The sequence below is a fragment of the Nothoprocta perdicaria genome, unplaced genomic scaffold (assembly GCF_003342845.1).
Source record: "Nothoprocta perdicaria isolate Ctin4 unplaced genomic scaffold, notPer1 scaffold_77, whole genome shotgun sequence".
Lineage (NCBI taxonomy): Eukaryota > Metazoa > Chordata > Aves > Tinamiformes > Tinamidae > Nothoprocta > Nothoprocta perdicaria.
The window spans coordinates 468,074-486,430 of NW_020456054.1; the positions used below are offsets into that span (position 1 = coordinate 468,074).

The following is an 18,357-nucleotide window of genomic DNA, read 5'->3' on the forward strand; positions in this document are numbered from 1 at the left end:
CCTGTGCGCCCTACATTTAAGCTCTAATTGTGGACTCGAAATCTGCTTTTGCCAACTAAGCTCTGGCTATTTTAACAGGTGTACTATAGTAGCATGTAATAACTTGTTTGGAAGTATCCGAGAGAGATTTTGTTTTGGGACATTTTTGTGTGTGAGCTGCCTGTTCCCAATAATGCTAAATAAGCTAGATCACACTAATTCATTTTTCGTGTGTTCACAGATTTTGGTAGTATGTGTGTAATACATGAACACCCGGAAGATGAATAGTATAATGTATATTTGTGTATGGAATTATGCACGCAAAGCATATGCAAATATTTCATAAAAGGGTTGTATTTTGCCAGCTAGTATTTCACCAAGTAGAGTTGTATTTCACCATGTTGTACTACATAACAGTAGACATGTAGGTGAGTTTGCAATAACTSAACAGTAAATTCCCGTATATTTATGTATTAATGCTTCATTTTCTAGTATGAAATCCTTACGATCTCTTTATGTGCCTGAGAGTAGTTTTGACTTACAAGTAAATAACAGCGATATATTTTTGATTTTTTCTTTGTCAGGGTCCAAAAGAATCAGTGACAGTGAAGTCTCTGACTACGACTGCGATGATGGAATCGGTGTTGTTTCAGGTACTACCTTAAAACATTTCTTATTTATAAATTATTATTATGAATTTAGGAATACTTTTGTGATAAAGAGAAATGGAATCTAAGTGCATATTTTTCTGACACAATATAAATATGATTGGTAATTCATATTTAATCACAAAAATGCACAGCAAAGGGAAAAATCAATTTATGAATGCCCTTGTTGCTTTTGTATAATGATAAGAATAGTATAAAAATGTTTTTTATATTACATGGTAGATAATTTTTTCAGTTTTTGACTTAGACATTTCATATGACACTGCTAAATATCCGAAACCTGAACATTTAAGGGAAGAAATGTTTTAAGAGATACTCCACTTTTATTAAGAAATATTTAAATTAGGAGTTTCATGAGTATTTAACAGCTTCATATTAGATTTCGTATTTCTTCTTTTCATACTTTTCTTCCAAGAGATAATGTAATCATGGCCAAAGCCAATAAAATCACAGAACCATATGTACCACTGACCATTCCAGTGGTCAGTGGTACCAGCCTAATGTCAGGATCGAGCTTAGCATGGGCTAATTTAGCCTTCTGTGTCCTGAGGTCTGTCAGCCGCTCTGAACAGCCTGCCTGACACTGCGCTAGTCAGGCACTAGGTCAGGCACTAGCATGGGCCTATACTAACATGTGCCTATAGAGTGATTTAAGTATCTTCCTCAGCATCCGTGGAGCAGTATATGCTGCCTGGTCTATGCAGCAGCAGGCAGTGGTCAGCAGGGCTGTCAAAAAATGCATTTTTATACCATAGCCCTCCTGAGTTTCTTTTGCCTTGCCCTTGGTTTTGTGCTCACTGGGAGGATGGATTTTTTTTTTTAATTAATGTAAACTTTTCAAACAAGAATTTTTTTGACTAGCATGATGTTAAACACACTTTGTGGTACAAACAAATCATGGAGTTAACAAATTTATTTGGTGTAATCCTCCTATTAGTGTATCTAGAAAACATTCATTTTTAAGCCAAAATTATCATCATTCATATTAGGCAAAAATTAGCCTTGTAGATAATCCCCGGTGAAAAGTTACTCTGTCCCAAAAGAATATGTTTTTTTCTCTTTTAGTGCAAACATTGAGATTTCTGTTAATCAAATTTTGCTCTACATTAAGGTTTTAACGGTTTTACTGGGAAATAAATTAGTTCTGTGGCTGCAAAACTACTAAATAATTTGTCTTTTGTCTTCAGACACTAATAGGGTCAGATTAAAACCTTAATTGAGGAGATATCTAAGAAAACAGTGCATTCTCATATATAACTGCAATTAGAAGGCAAGAAGGAGACATAGCAAGTGTGGCACGAAGTACTGGAATCAGGGAGACTGTGACTCTTAGAAATCTCTTTGTTATTTCTGTTCTTTCAGTCTAGAGTTGCTTAGGTTTCAAGATATGCTCCATATTAAGTCAGGCTTTCAGATTTCCTATCTTCCCAAAGGGAAGGGCTTTGTTGCACAGTCTAGAAATGCACCAACTCAACTCTAGAGTTTCAAAAAAAGGAAAAAAGAAAGAATTTAAAGAGAGAATTTATTGGATGTTCACCTGAAGTATTTATCATGGTGATATTTTGAAACCAAAATCTTTGTATTGTCCTTGAAAAAGTCTTTGCAGCAGCCTTACCAGGTGTTTGAACATCAGTGGGATTCCTGGAAAGAGCTGGATTGATGACTTTGTGATTTCAGTTGCTTCTTGCTGTATTTGAAGCACATTAGCCTTTTAAATTATTCCTGTATTCTCTTTGAAGATTGATTTTTAAATAAAGATTATACCTCACTTCTAAACTTCTTTTCTTTCAGAGATCTATAACATCTGTTTTTCCTAATGTAAATTAATATGCAGTATGTTGAGTATACCCTACTAGATTATTGAAATGTCTTTTTTTTTATATTTTTCTCCTCTGAAAGGGCAGCTTGAAAATCGGTTTTCACTATTTGAATACTTATTTTTAAAGTGATTATTTAAAGACTACAAAAATGGTCATTAAAATCTGCCTTATACTTTTTTACTGGAAATAAATTGTTTAACTCCTGTTTTGACAACTACTTATAAAATCTCTGATCCTTACAGTTCTGTGAATGAGCCTACTTCCCTTACCTGATTTTGTAATGTACCTAAACACATTTGTTTGGTACCTTTTATTTTTTCGCTTTATGCTGACAGTTCTCCTTCCTTAGTTACAATGTAATTCAGGTTGTTTTTGTGTGAGTGGGAAGGATTACTATTCTTTCAGCTTTGAAAATAAGTATTTATTGCCTTTCTTTTTTATACTACTGTCACTATGTTTGCTTTTTTGATTTATGTTTATTGTTTTGCTGTCCATTCATGGGTTCATATTTGAAATTCTATTCATTTTGTGAAGTCATCACAGCATTTTACTGATTTAAATATTTGCCTTTTCTTCACTAAGAGTAATACTTCAGCCATTTGTCTCTTGTTGTTTTCTTTCTTACTTACTTATCCCAGTTCTTTGATTTTGTATTTTCATATATTATTTAACGTGACACTTCATTTTGCTCTTCATTTTTCTGCCATATAAATACTCAGTCACATCAAGTACATTTGATAACATCTCTCAAATGTTCTCCATGATAGTTTCCACAAAAATCTTGCTTATTCAGAGTAGTACACCAACAAACTAAAGTCCAGAATTCTTTAATAAAGAAGAGCAGCAGTTATTTGTGGTTCTTCTTCTTGAGGTTGTTGTTGTCTACCTTGACTTCAGCTAGGTGTTTGACACCATCTCCCATAGTATCCTCATACGGAATCTCTGTGAGTGTGGTCTGGATGAGTGCACGGTGCGGTGGATCGAGGGATGGCTGGATGGCAGAGCTCAGAGGGTGGTGATAAATGGGGCYGAGTCCAGTTGGAGGCCTGTGGCCAGTGGTGTCCCCAGGGGCCAGTACTGGGCCCGGGGCTGTTCAACTGTTCAGAAAAGTTCTAAAATCTCTTGAAAAGAATGTACACAAAGATCGTCACTTTTAGTGGCTTGCATCCTCATGATTAAATAATAAACTTCTGTGTGTTGAAGGATTGCTTCTTTCAACAGCTAAAACTTTTAAGCAAGTAATGATAAATCCACTGAAAAACTTCAGAGGCTTTTTCCTGGCTATACATATCTACAGTACCTACTGACAGAAAGAGTAATAACAAAAAGATTGTGCATTTGAAGAATATGTAAGAGTGATTTTTGTCACAGTTTTAAAATAGCTTTCCTCATCTGCAATATATATTCATTTCATGTTGGAATCTAAAAGTAAGAATCCCTATTATATTCTGTCTCTACTGGATTTGATGCTAGCGAAGTCTAGGGGAAAACAAAATGTAACTCCTTATCTTTTTGGTTGTCTTCAAATGGCTTAAAGCATTGTGCTGCCCTGAAGAATATCCTTTGGCCCTAATGCTGTCTGTCTGTCATCAACAGTACTGTGCACATTGCCATCCTCACTTGCTTTTTGGGATGCTCTTACATACTTAAAAGCAATGGCGATTCAATGTTTCTATACTGACTTTAGAAAAATTCCTGAACAGTTTATAAAACACCATTTAAATGATCAATCATATTGTTAAATATTGTTAAATACAATTGAATCTTTTTTTTTTTTTCCTTTCTGGTGACCAAAGTTGAATGGACACTACAATTAACTAAGTTCAACAAATGCCTAGTACCATTTCAAAACCTATATCTCCCAAGTATTTTATGTGTTGAACTAGGCAGGTAACTTAGTTGGACTTCTTTGAGCAAGCAGGGGTATYTCTTGAGAAGACATCTTAAAACCACAAAAATGTCAGTTATTTGTAGTATTTAATGTTTCAATTCAATATATCAATGTATCAATTCAATTGATAACCAATATCTCATCCATACAACTTCATTTTCTGAGATATCCGTATAATTTGAGATATAATTGAACAGATGAATCCTGGAAGAATGTTAGGCACTGAATTCTGCGTTACAAATCTCTGCAGAGAAGATCTTTTGAGAGCAAAAGATTGCAGCCTCCCAGCCTTAAGAAGAAAAACATTTGTAGTGATAAGTTTTTCTCATTGTGTAAAATATAACAAGGTATTTCAGGAGCAAAATGAGAATACAAATACGATATTTACCCAGCAGGTATCTAAAGCCATGTACATTAGAAAGAGGATAACAATCAGCAGTTACTGATTTTTCTTTCATTTCTTGCAACACTTACAGATTCCTTTTGTTCAAAAGAATTCTCTCACTGCCATGTTTCATCCTTTCCTGCAGAGGAAACAAAAGGCCCTCTCTGTACTCCCTGATAATGTGAGCTGAATTTTTATACCTGTATCCTCTTGATGTTTGCTGCTCAAAGCAGACACAGAACACACAAATGTTTTAGATGCTGCCTATTGAAAGTCATGTTACAGTGCTAGGATGTAGAATGAATGTGTTCTGTCCCTGCCAAAATAAAGGAAAAAATTTCCTTCTAAATTACCACCTAGCCCTAGAATGGGAGTGTTATTGTCCCCAAAGTCCTGCAACTACCAACGTAAACATTSATCAGTTTTTTGTTTTGTTATGTGCTGATGTACATGTCTTTGCCCTAATAATGGCTTCGTGTCTTCTTCCTTGAGTTGAAAGTCACCTTGGTGGATATGTATCTTGTAAGTTCTCTAACAATTAAAGTGAGATTGAAGTATTGTTAAAATAGTCCTGATGGCTGAAATCAAGGTAAACATTACTCCTTGTTATTCCTTTTAAACAGAAGAAATGCATATTTTATTTAAAACTTTTTGCCAAAAGTCCTTAACAAGGACCTTTTTATTATGATTAAACTTTTTCATTTCCTTTTATTTTCGAAGTACCAAAAGTAAAGTTTAGCAGTACTGCTATTTTTTGCAACTATATTTGTTTAATATGCTTTCCTCTATTGACAAATCATCTTTTTCTTCAAATAACAAAAATCTCTTGATTAATACAAGTCCCGAGGAAGAAACACTCTCTGCAAAGACTTAATTCACATTGATACTCCTTARTACTCTACAAAAAGATAAAGAGAAAATGGAGAGTATTACTGCTGCTGCTCTGGAAATTTGGGRTGCATTTTGTATGGAATTTTAAAGAATTAGACTTGGAATTTAATGAGTTAGAATTTTAATGAAGCATAAATTGTATTGCCAAGTAAATTTAGGTACATGCCTGTCAGAAAATTCTCTCTCTAGCCTCTCAAAGCTTCTTTCTGTAAGTGGATGTTCTTCAGAATAATGACTAAGTTCTTCATCTGCATAAATGGCATAATTCAGAAACCATTTAACTTTTCAGATACCTTAGGTATACGACCTAGATGTTCCTAGAAGGAACGTTTCTTAAGTACTTGTACTTCCCATAGTGGGGAAGACTCTGTTGGTACTATATCTCAGCAAAGGGAAAAGATCTGACATAACAGATACAGATACAATCCTAAGATACAGATACAATCCTAAGATACAGATTCCACATTGTTTAGATTACGGTCTAGAGCTAAAGAATTACCACAAGGAGGAATTAATTTGGTAGTCATGCTTTTTTTTTTATTCTTTAAATTATATATACCCTACATAAGACACCGAGAATTTAAAAGGATTGACCTCTGAGTAGACAGTCTCCATCCTTTTTAGAATTTGAAGATTATTTCCACATGGTCAGAACACTTACATTTGTATGAAAACAGTTTCAATAGGAATTATTAGCAATAACATCAGCCAAGAAGGTAGGAAAACTCCAAGCTTTGGTGGCAGAGCCTCCCAAATGTAAGAGGATATTATATATACTTTCACCAGTATCTACCAAAGATGATCTTCAATTTCTTTCAAGTTATATTATGTAACTTAATATTATCAAGTTACTCCCAATCTAGTCAGAACCTGTGAAGTTAGACTGGAAAGATGAACAGTCTTCCACATGAAAATRTTCAGTAAAACAACAGTGCAGTTAGACATAGTGTAGGCTTCTCTTAAAGYTCATAGCTTATTCCAGCAACACAGCAGAAAGTTTTCTTTTGTTTCTGTAAGGAATGTGCCAGTCATAAGCACCTGCAGGACAGCTAGGCCAACTCCAGTAAAACCAGTTGCCCAGGATGGTTCTGCTGCAGAGGTTTCCAGCTCTGAGAAAATAAGCTATTTTCTGTTCCCATCTGCATGGGTTTCAGTAGTGTCTTCAGATCACTATTAGAGTTACTGTAAATATGTATGTTTGCTTMAAGAAGAATAAACATTTACTGTATAGTAATTTCTACAGTAACAAAAAACAAGATGTGCATAATGAATCTTCATTTAAAAGAGTATTTTGATGTTTTGAATTTAGTAGCTTTTTACCGTCAGCAGTTTTTCACAGGACATCCAAAGAGGTTCACATCCCCATAGAAGCTGAGCACATTTGTATAAAAGAGCTGAATTTATTTTCCCTAGCATGTCCATGTGTGAAATCTTCATATGCTAAGAATTTCTGGTAATTTGATTATATAGTTGTTTTTAATTAGTACTTGCTCTAAGGCCAACCATATTTAGTGTTAAAAATAAAATAACTGATAAACARAAAGCTTGATGCCTTTGTCAAGTACAGATATTAAAGTGGAGAAAATTATATTTAGCACCAGAGTCTGAAGCCAGGCAATTATATTCTCTCTGATGAACAGCAATTTTAATACAAAACTAGAAGATTTTTTGTACGAAGGATTTCTGWCAAGTTAGTCATGAAACAAGATATCTAAATTAGAAATTTCATTGGTACTTCTCCGGGATATTTTGAGGCTTTTTCAGTGCTGTTATTTGGATGTCACATTAGAATGTTTGTGATTTACTGCAATTTAGTGCCTAAAACCTGCAGAAATTAATAACAACTTGTTCATATTTAATGAATATAGGAAAAGATGAGCACCGAACAACCCTGCTGTGGGATGTCTTCTCTTGATCAAGTGTGTTAATACTCTCTCTTAAAAGAGAGAAAATAAAAACTGTAGCTCAGCAAAAGCTGTATTTAGTGTGCCCTGTGGACCTCTTCGTTTGTTGTATATCACAGCTCTTAATGAAACCTGTCGATGAAATGAGGAAGGTGGTGACATTGCAGGTGCATTTGTCACATGCCCATCTTTTAAGTGGCCACAGCTCCCAGTTGTTTATCTCTGATTATCTCTATACTGATTATCAGGTTCCTTGAGCTCTGTACATTGATTTAAGAGGCTTGCTGTAGTTATAGAGCCTTTGATGCTATGATAATGGCTTAATATTTATAGCTGCAAGCAGATTCCAATGGTTAGCCTATTTTTACTACTGCTATAATTAACTGCTCTGCTCAATAGCATCCCCTTGGTCAAGTTGCACTTACAGCCTGTTTTCAGTGCTGACATTTTCTTTCCGCAATTAAATRCTTCTGCTTTCCTTTTCTAACCTTGTTCCTGGGACATAGGCTATTTTTCRTATTGGAAGATAAATTGTACTTTCTTTGAATGAAGAAATCACAATAATTTTTAGAATGTCCCTGATCTTTAGAGAGTCTTGAACCTCTTAACACTTGAGCAACCAAGGACAGACCCATGCTATAGAGATATAGACCTCAAGTGAGGAGTAGCAATATCATCAGCTCATTCTTCTTGGTCATTCCATGAGGGATAGCACCTTTAGAGTCTGTTTGGGATTTATAGGAATTCCTAAATCTCTAAGCCTATTGACTGCAGAGTGTTGGCCCCTTTTGAGGTGCATGGATTGCTACCAAGTATGTTGCAAAGCCTCCCACGTAACTTTGTTTTACTGTCATCTTCTGAAAGCTCAAAGTCATAGGATTTTGCTATGACTTTTGTAGCTGAAGAGCTGGCCCACTGTTCTCTCTGCATCTCCTGTGGGTGAAGGATAATCACAGATTTCTTCATCTTTTATCTCTAGAATTTTAAGTAGATCAATCAAAGGCACAAAAATAAGCAAGTGAAAGATCACTTGTCACAGAGACAATTATTTCAGCATCAGCAGAGGCTCAATAGGCTTTATCTTATGAAGCTCATTCTTGAAGAGTTTGGTAGGTACTTTTTATGTTCCTGGCATTTTCCCACTAAAACCAAGGTGGTTTCTCTATAATTTTGAGATGAAATCTGTAGTGAGTGAAGTGTCAGGGTACCCTCTAGTAGATACTTTTTCATCTGGTTTCAGCTAGAGAGAATTATCTGTGTAGAGGTGGCTGGGCATATGACATGGTTTAATGCACAGACAACAGTTTTATATTGGAATATAGAAAGATTACCATTTTTGGGTACTCCTTTGGATTCTGACCAGAAAATAAAATAAATAGGACCTTGACAATGAAGGAAATCTGCATTTATTTGTAGGAATAATAAATAGAGCAATAACAATAGGGTTTTTTTTTGACCAGTGAATTGTTAAACAATTAATGATATGCTGGGGCTAACCACCTGCCAGACAGGTACTGTCTCTCCTAAGTTTTTGATGTACCAAAGCTGACCTTAGGTGGACTTGCTTAATTTCAGAACTGCTCAAAAAACTTACTAGGTTCTTGCCTTTTGGATTTGAAAGTTTTATAGGCAGTTGTAATTTTTTCTTTGAATTTGTGCCCAAAACTGGCATCATCTGGGCAACTGATCAGACAGCTCCAATTTACACCTTTCAGGCCACATAAGTTGCCAGGAAATGGAAGAACACCTTTCATCTTACTGCTGTTCAGATATTTTCTAGATCTCTAGGAAAGATTATGTCCAGAAAGGATGCAGGGCTTTGGATTCTGGGTGGATGGAAGGATCCTCCTTATRTCCTTAGTTTTATCAGCCAAGTTCAAAATGCCATCTTGGGTGGATGATCTTTGTCTAGTTGACTTTGTTAACAGCATGTAGCTTTGTGGATTTTTCCAGAATACCTGCGTTTTTATATGTAATAAATGTACAGGGTGTAAACACTTTATAGTTTAGATTTTGTTCAGTCTGGAATGTGGTGTCATGATAATGAGTATACTGAAGGAGCCTRAAGCTAATATTGGATCTATACCTAAGTACCTTTGCCACCACATCAAATACATTTTARTATTTTCTGGTTTGCAACTCCATAAAACAGACATTTTTACTTGATAAAAATATTAAATGGTACAGATGTTCACAGAAAATTACATTCTGTGAAAGTCTCATGTGGTTATTTTCAGTATAGTTATGAGAGATTGTATGCTGTGCTGCTTTGCATTCCTCCCTAGTAAAAATATTTACTACGAATTAATAGCAGAAACTACATTGATTCCATAGCACTGAAGGATGACTTTGAAATGAACTTACATTAATGACCAGCATTAGTAAAACTGCTAATTTCCAATGTGTCATATGTTGACCAAAATGGAATTCATAAATACAGCAGTTATTACTTCGAGTGAATTGGTCATAAACTTGCAAAGTTCCTTTTCTGGCAACAAAGCATAGAGAGTATTAATCTGTTTCTCAAAACACAATCTAACATGACTAGTTGATGCAAAATTATTGGAAGCATTTACAGTTTCTTTTAAACTGTTGTAAAGGGGGCACTACAGGTGTTACAGTTATCAGAAAAACATTGCACGTCTGCTTCCAATTTAATGTAAAACATTTTTGATCAGAGTTATAGTTGAAAATTTAATTAGATCGTCATATACTTYGATTTATTGCAACAATAATGTGCAAGTGGTCCTCTGCAGTATCAGAAGTTAGACCTGGAGAAAGCTTTTTGTACCAAAGTAATTCATTGATATAGGTATATGTAAGTATATGTACAGATTTAATGAATTTAATTATTTTGATTTACTACTGCTCACTTTGAGGATGCTTCTAGGCAATGCTGTTTTTTGTTTGTTCTCATTTTGTTAATTGAATTTCCTTGCCCTTCAGTATATTCCTGTAGGTAGAATACCTTACACTATTGTTCACTGCCCTTCTAATTTGGTGCCTGCATGTTCTGAATGTTGTATAAGTTGCTGATTTAATTTTTTTTTACACATTTTAAGGATTTTGCTACTTGCTCATGTTACTACTCATATAGGTTTTTATCTCTAGTAAGTATATGCAGAATAGTAAGAACCATCGTTGCATTTTTTGTATACTGACATGGATTATCAAATTAATAATAGCCAATATTCATTCTTGCACCTGTACAATAAATTCTGTTTGCATTTGGTTGAATTCTTTGCATAAGTTAACTTCCTATTCACCTTCACTACTATGTTGCTTTTGACATTATGCCTTTTAGGATTCTGTTTCCCCAGAGACAGCTTACTTTCTGACTATCTTCCCCAAATCTATCAACCTGTCTTTAAAGTTTAAAACCTCTCTGCTTTTTTTTTTTTCCAAAGGATCTGTAGACATTTGTTCATTTTCTGTTGCTGTTTTCAATACTTATAAATTAATGCCATCAACAAAATTAACTGGTATGCCATTTTCCAGATTTTTCAGATTTTAAGGAAAACGTTAAACATCACCAGAACAAGTGGCTCCCTTTGAAATTTGAAAAGATGTTTTGCCTTGAAAGGATGCTCYTTATGATCAGTCACCAGTTGTGACTGTAAAGAAATAAGCTGTTTTTAATTATTCCAGTTTTGCTTTGGTTCTCCATGAGACACTTGGGTTTGGGGTATTGCTGTATTTCAATATATGGTAGGACATCATAGCATAAGAACTGCTAGTTTTTTCRATCTATTTCTTATTCTTTTCAAAATATCATTTAATCAGCTTGATGAAACAAGTAGGTTGCTGCCTTAGCTACATATATCATAAATTGAAGTCATTAAAATATAAAAATAWTAGGAGTAGAGAAAGTAGCTTTTAGTTTATCCAAAACCAGCCTGCAGAACTCTATCTTGTGGTCTTAATTCGGAGAACTGCTCCAGATGGTTCATTCCCAGGGGCAGCTGATAGTAGGCTACAAAGCTCCTCACGGGTCTCATGCATTTCCCTGGTTGCTTCTTTTCTTCCTGGCACAACTTTTCTGTGGTGACCAGGGTCTGCAAGGAACCTGCACAGTGATGTTTGTCCTCCTCCTTTCCTGCTCAGTGCCTCTGCCTCCCAGTGCTCTGTGGTCCATTTCATGTTCTTCCAGCTTCCAGGCAAACTARAATGAATTTCTGATGTGTTCTTGCCCCGTTTTCTCTAGAAATGCTGGTTTTGTCAAAAAGCAGTACCTCTTTGTACATTACTTTTTTATTACGGATAAGCTTTAATTGTTGTATTAAAGAGGCACACAGCTTACGGAGCTACTTAATTAATAAATATGTTACTGTTTTGTTGCATTTTTGATTTTATCAGTAATGAACTTACAGCTTTTACTTCAGCTCTTTCTCTTTCGATTGAAGAATTGCAGAATTACATGAAGTATTGATTTCCAGGCTTTGACGTGTCAAATCATTGCTACAGATGCCCTCTGTATTTTACTAACTCTCCATATGTCAGGGCCTGCATCTCTTGAACCCCTTATGGAACATGCTTTGTTGTACTTTTATTAAAATGACATTTTTGTCTAGCGCAGTAGGTATTTATATTATATTCCTTTGGATGTGACCCATGATGTAGAGGACTTGGGCTTAAAGCTACTCCAGTGTGTTATTTGCTTGCTGTAAAGTTTTGCTGTGTAAAACTTYATTAATTCCTCAGTTGCTGAGGAATTCTGTTGACATCTGGTACTCCAGAGGTGTCTTAGGGAGTGAAGAGCCTCATCTGTGGATTGGGACAGCTTTAGCTGGTGGTAAAGGCTGAGATAAAATGCAGATGAAAATATGTAGTTACAACATCTGCAATAGACTACATGAGTCTAAAATATTTATAAGAAACATTGGTCAGGAAAGGGAAGGGGAAAAAAAAGTGTTTGCATGATGATTAAATAATAATAAAAAGAATGCCCTCTCTTACCAGCCTTTGTCACAGCTCGCTCTCTTTTTTTGTGGGAGGAATTACCGAAAAATGGCTTGTACTTGTACTCTGTATTCCCTTTTTATTTAACATATTTTTTGGCCTTTCACTTTGAGTGAGCATTGTGTCTGGCTATTGGAGATGCAGATGTCTGTGTTAGACCAGTATCCTGCACCTGACTGATAGGTTAACAACATCATGCTTCAAAAACAGATAAACTGCCCCCTTCTCCTTCGGCAGTTGCACCCAGAGCTGTGTGTTGCAGTGGATCCTATATGCTCTATCAGCATGTGTGCTTATTGCTTACGACATAATTCTATATAGGATGAATACCTCTTGTTCATTAAWGGCTGTCAGTCCACTCTGCACGTAATATTATTTGTTACTTTGACTATTGCTAATTTGTTAATTTGATTATTCCATGCTTCCTATCGCCCTAATTAAAGCCTAGCTACGGAACTTAAGCTGGTGTCTGCATAGCCTTAGCTCGGACACGTGTACAGTAACCACACTGATTAGGTGCAGACCTGTGAGCGAAATCTCACATCATTGTTGCTATGGTTATTTCTGAAATAGAAATTATTCAACTCCAACTCTATACTTAACCATTCAGAAATTTGCCATCCCAATTTTTTAATTGAAATTAGAATTAGTTCTTAATAGTGGATATTTGTTTTTGTAGTGCCATGGCATACTATAAATAATTGCTACAGTACAGCTTTTAATCACAAAAGATAATAATCAGTTTTGTCTGTTACTTATTCTAAATAAAAAACCAGGTTTTAAATTGTTATTACTTCTGCTCCATATTAGCCATAAATAAGAGATAAATGTGCTTATTTTGATGATTATAATATAATCAGTTACATACAGGGCAGTACATTCCTATAAATTTCAATTATAGCTATAGGAACTAAAGCTGTGCTTAAATTAARCATAACAACAGCACTTATGTTTGCGTACTTATTTTTTATTACAAGCACCRTGAAGAAGACACGACATCCTTGATCAAAATCTAACATCTATCACATTTATGACTGCTACAAAGAAAACARGAGAGAAAAGTGTGATTTCAGCTTTATTTAATGTTTGCGTTTCATTTTAGATTATCGGCATAATGGGAGAGACCTGCAAAGCTCGACGCTATCAGTGCCAGAACAAGTTATGTCATCTAATCATTGCTCTCGATCGGGATCCCCTCACCGGGGAGATAGTATAGGACGGACTAGATCGTGGTCTCCCAGTGTCCCTCCCCCACAAAGGTAAATTGTTATTTAACTGTGCAGGTGTACAAATTAAAGTGCAATCGATACAGAAGAAATCASTGAAAATACAGGAGAGAGTTACTTCCAAAATAACAATGTATTAGCTGTATCCTATGAAATTACATGAGGTTGAGAATCTTTATTCTTCTGCTGAACTGATTTTCTATTGAGATTTACCTTATCTGGTCTTATTTTTCATGAAAAAACAGATTACATTTTGTTGAATCTGTAGAGAAATTTAATTCCCACAATGTCATAGTCAAATGCATTACTTATCTAGTATTTTGCTTCCATAATCTGAATCATTTCTTTGAGGATTTGTAGAGCCAGGAGAATTGATCACTAGAACTTGAGARTTCATGAAAAGGAAGGAGAACAGTATTTTCTTATGAAAATCTAGTCATACCCAGCAACTCTATAAGCATTGTTGGTCACACTTGCTCATGTTCAGTTGAGTTTGCTGTATACATGCTGCTATAGACATCAGCAAGTGTGCTGAACATCCAGAGATCTCCCAGTTACTATTCATGCACCTTCAGGCAAGAGCTCTGCTAGGACACAGAAACACAGTTTGCCTCAGGAGCAGATTTGCAGAAATGGGCAAGAGGTCTCAGTTCTAAACCTAGTTAGTAAAAGTGTAGCCCATAAAATTAACCCAAGTTACATAGTATCTGACAAGAAAATTTGACCTTGATCACCAGTATTAGCAATGCGGTGAATGTTAAGTTGCATGGCTTTACCTCTGACAGAGATGAGAACAGATTAAAAGCCTCTAGTAGAGAAGCAGGAGCCTCCTGTAATGTTTGCAGGTAATACATGCAATGGATTATATTATTCTTAGCAGAGTGAAACAGAACTGAAATAATAATGCTTTGAGTGAAATGAATACAGTTATGTAGGGCTTTGTACGGAGCAGCAAGTAGTCAGAATCTGATACAATGCAGAGACTTAGGAAAGAATGATTTATTTAGAACAGTAAGCCAAGAACACAATCCTATTGGAAACAGTTTGAGTGGAGAGATTGATAGAAGATTTTCCATACTCAGACTAGAAAGAAGAAAGTACTAATACTGAAAGTTTACTCAGGAGCTTTGGTTGTATAGGCAGAGAAAAGGGTCAGATCTTGGAGAAGTTTTGTGGAAAAAAACATGGCAACATTTGGTAAACAAGTATTTAAGTCAAAAGAAAGGCAGAGTGAAAAAATMGATCTAACACTAGAAACAGGAGAAAAAAAAAAAAAGTAATTTTCTTGTCTACTCGTGTGAAAATAAACAGAATGAGAAGAAGGCCTAAGGGAAAATGATGAAAAGTTCAGTGCTGGCCATCTTTAGTTGCAGTTGCTGTCTGGATGTCTGTGGGCATCTGTAGGAAAAGTGAAGTTTTATTTTGTTTTATTTTGTAAGTGAGGGAGATAAGGCTAGCGGCATAAAGATGAAATTTAAAGCTCAATTTGATACTGACATTGTAAAACTCAGAGATGGGATTGCAGTATGAAAAAAAAAGGTGCAGGGAATGCTGTGGTCCATACTGATGAATGTTATTAGAAAGGTAGTAGAGCTGGAGATGTAGTGCAACATCAGCACAGAGAAATAATCAGCAGGCTGGTGACAGCCATGCAGGATGCCAATATAGGCTCAGGAACCGGTGAATGGCAAAGGAAACTCTTGCAGCCACAATGGCCAAGGAGCAGCACAGGAGCTCAAGTGCAAGGAGGCCCACACTTAGGGAAGACTACAGGAAAGGAAAGAAGGCAGAAGAATTTTCAAGTCTAACTTTCAAATTTCTAAGGAGGGAAGCATGCAATCCCTCATATTTTCAAATCTTTACAGAACAAACCTATTTTATTTATCTGATAATTGTAACACTTAAGTGTTGTCTTCCTGTCTTTGCCTTCTTGTGGATTTGTTTTACAGAGCAGCAGAAGTGAGGTCAGTGGATATCAGTAGGTTAAGCTGAGCAAAGCAATCTGTGGACAAAGCCTTGGTCTCAGGGAGAACTAAACTGGAAGAGTGATTGTGCTCTCAAACCACTGCACTAAGTGTACCACTTGCTGTTGCTATTGGAAGCATTTAATTTAAAGCATTTAATTAACAATTACTGTATTTTTCAGATTCTATGCTAGTGAGATTAGATAATAATCTCACCGCTGTCATTTGCTCTAAATACTTTTTATACCAGCCCATGACATGTGCAGCTGTGCTCAGAACCCACAGTCTGATTTCTTTCACCTGCAGCCGGAATGTGGATCCAGGCCTCCGGGGAACGCGGTCTCCCGCAGCGCATTACAACACCCTGAACCGAATGGAGAGGCACCGTGTCATAGATGACCACTACTCCCCGGACAGAGAGAGGTAACTGTCAGCCTAGAATTAAGAACAGCTGTGTCTTAAGCTCATCAACGTGAGTTATTTCAGTGCTGTAGCTCACTGAAGTAAACAACAGAAGTACTTATCTAATCCCACACGTGATAATTTCCCTACTGTTCATCCATTGGTTGTATGATACGTTAAAAAAATATGCAGTGCACACAAAAGGCTGACAGACTGGTAATTTAGTTTATCTTTGGCAAGAGGGAAATTGAAAAATCTGAGAAATTATACTTCATAAGGGGGAGATAGGTTGGCGGTCCTGTTTTAAAAAGATTAGGCACTATACTAATAAATTCATCAAGAGGCAAATGTATTTTAAAAATGAAACAGTAGGTTYTTAGTTGATTTTTTTTTTGTGCTTGAGTAAAAAAGTGTTTTAAAGACTTAGAATTTGATATCAATTAACATAATACTCCCATTGGATACAATGGAATCCAGACATGACAGAAATACATTCTAGCGTTGTTCTAGCATGCTTTTTTCCCCTCAATTTTTTGAGCCATTTGGTAATAAAATCAGCTGCTGTGGGAATATGTGTTGGAATAAAATTGGGGTCACTGTGTTCGGAGGCAAAGTTCACCATGACTAACATTTTGCTTAATGGAACTTTCTAAAGAGTGAGTAAAACTGTGTGAATTTTAATAACATAAAAGGAGAGTTGCAGACTCTAGTTGGCTAATGTAGTTAATTTTCCTCAAGTGACATCAGAGCAAATAACTGCAGTTGCTAACTGCAGTGCAAAGTTGATGGTGATGAAATATTTGAATTTTCATGTGATAGTTCTTGATGAATAGATATTTGCTTGCTAGGTATGCTCTGGATCTCTGAAAGCAGGTTTGTCATCTATATTTTTCAAATCACATGCAGTAGTTTTCCTGTGCATACCTGGTGAGCAGCTCACTGGGTAGAGTTTTGAGTAATTAAGCCTCTAGTGTAACACACAGCCTCTAAAACATATTGGTTCTCAGCGACACTCAAGAGAATAGGAAGAAGAGCAGTTCTGAAGTTTTCAATAAAAACTTAAAAAGCATAATTTCTGTTCCTTGATAGCTTGACAGGATAGATTTCTGAAYGGAAGAATTGTTAGATTTCAGATTATTTTACTGAATATTTGTCTAATACTGTCTGTGTTACATAATAAAAAAGGTTGGTCCATACACTAAGAAGTCCCTAAAATAACACTTTAATAGTTTTCATTCTGAATACTGCCTGAGCTGYAGGTAATATGAAGAAGTGGAAAAACTCTGAACTTTTATATAGGTTTATAATCTTTCTACTTGTCATCCTTATTTTGTCCCACATTTGACTTTSGGAAAACAAAACAAAACAAAACAAGAATAATAATTTACTTTTCCACTGCTCTGAGGGTTTGTTGTTTCCCTGGTGTGTTCATCCCGTGGAGCTGCTTGCAAAGAAGGGACTTCGTGAAAGTACCTTCTGGTAGATGTGCTCAAGTACTGTGTTAGAAAGAGACTGAGAATGTGAGTGAATGAGAAAATAACTCACATATTATAGACTTAGCTGAAACCACATACAAGAACTTCTAATGATCTCAAGTCTAATGGCTATATAAACATGCCCTCAAAACTGAGTATGTAGTTGGAAATTAAAAGCAAAATATTAAAAAGCAGACCTATATTTTTCATTTTATGGGACACATCATTTTAACTTCTAACCACAGGCCTTTAAATATGTCAAATTTTGTATCTGTTTGTGCACTGTTTTTTATTGGTGAGGCAAAACTACAGAAAAAAGTATCTCACTTTCTATACTATCAAAAAGGTCAGAATTGGATTGTATACTGGTAATTCCAAGTGTGAAAATATTTAAGTTACTTTTTTACCTGTGCATTTGTATATAGATATACATACAGGCAGATAGATATACTGGTTCRTTTTTGTCAAAATTGAGACTTTTTTTTTGCAAGCACTGATGCTTTTATGAAATAACTTAAATGTCTTATGGAAAAGTGGGCTTTTGACCACTTATATTCCCAGCATAAGCTATATGTTTTTAATAAGCTCTCTGATGTTTTTAATAAGCTCTTTTTATGTTTTTAATAAGCTCTCTGAGCTTTAATAAGCTCAGGAGTAGCCAGCATGGATTCACCAAGGGGAAATCCTGCTTGACTAACCTGATCGCCTTCTATGAAGGAGTGACTARCTGGATAGATGAGGGCAGAGCAGTGCATATCATCTACCTGGACTTCAGCAAGGCTTTTTTGACACC

At 35.6% G+C, this 18,357-nt stretch overlaps 1 protein-coding gene across 13 annotated transcripts in view; it reads left to right on the forward strand.

The window, feature by feature from the left end:
- Nucleotides 1-18,357, forward strand: part of RIMS2 (regulating synaptic membrane exocytosis 2) — a 340,555-nt gene that overhangs the window by 177,795 nt on the left and 144,403 nt on the right. For all 13 annotated transcript variants that reach the window (XM_026051612.1, XM_026051613.1, XM_026051614.1 and 10 more), the window contains 3 exons: nucleotides 564-632; nucleotides 13,600-13,756; nucleotides 15,994-16,110. In XM_026051612.1, the coding sequence (XP_025907397.1) occupies nucleotides 564-632; nucleotides 13,600-13,756; nucleotides 15,994-16,110 (343 nt within the window). The remainder of the gene's footprint in view (nucleotides 1-563; nucleotides 633-13,599; nucleotides 13,757-15,993; nucleotides 16,111-18,357) is intronic.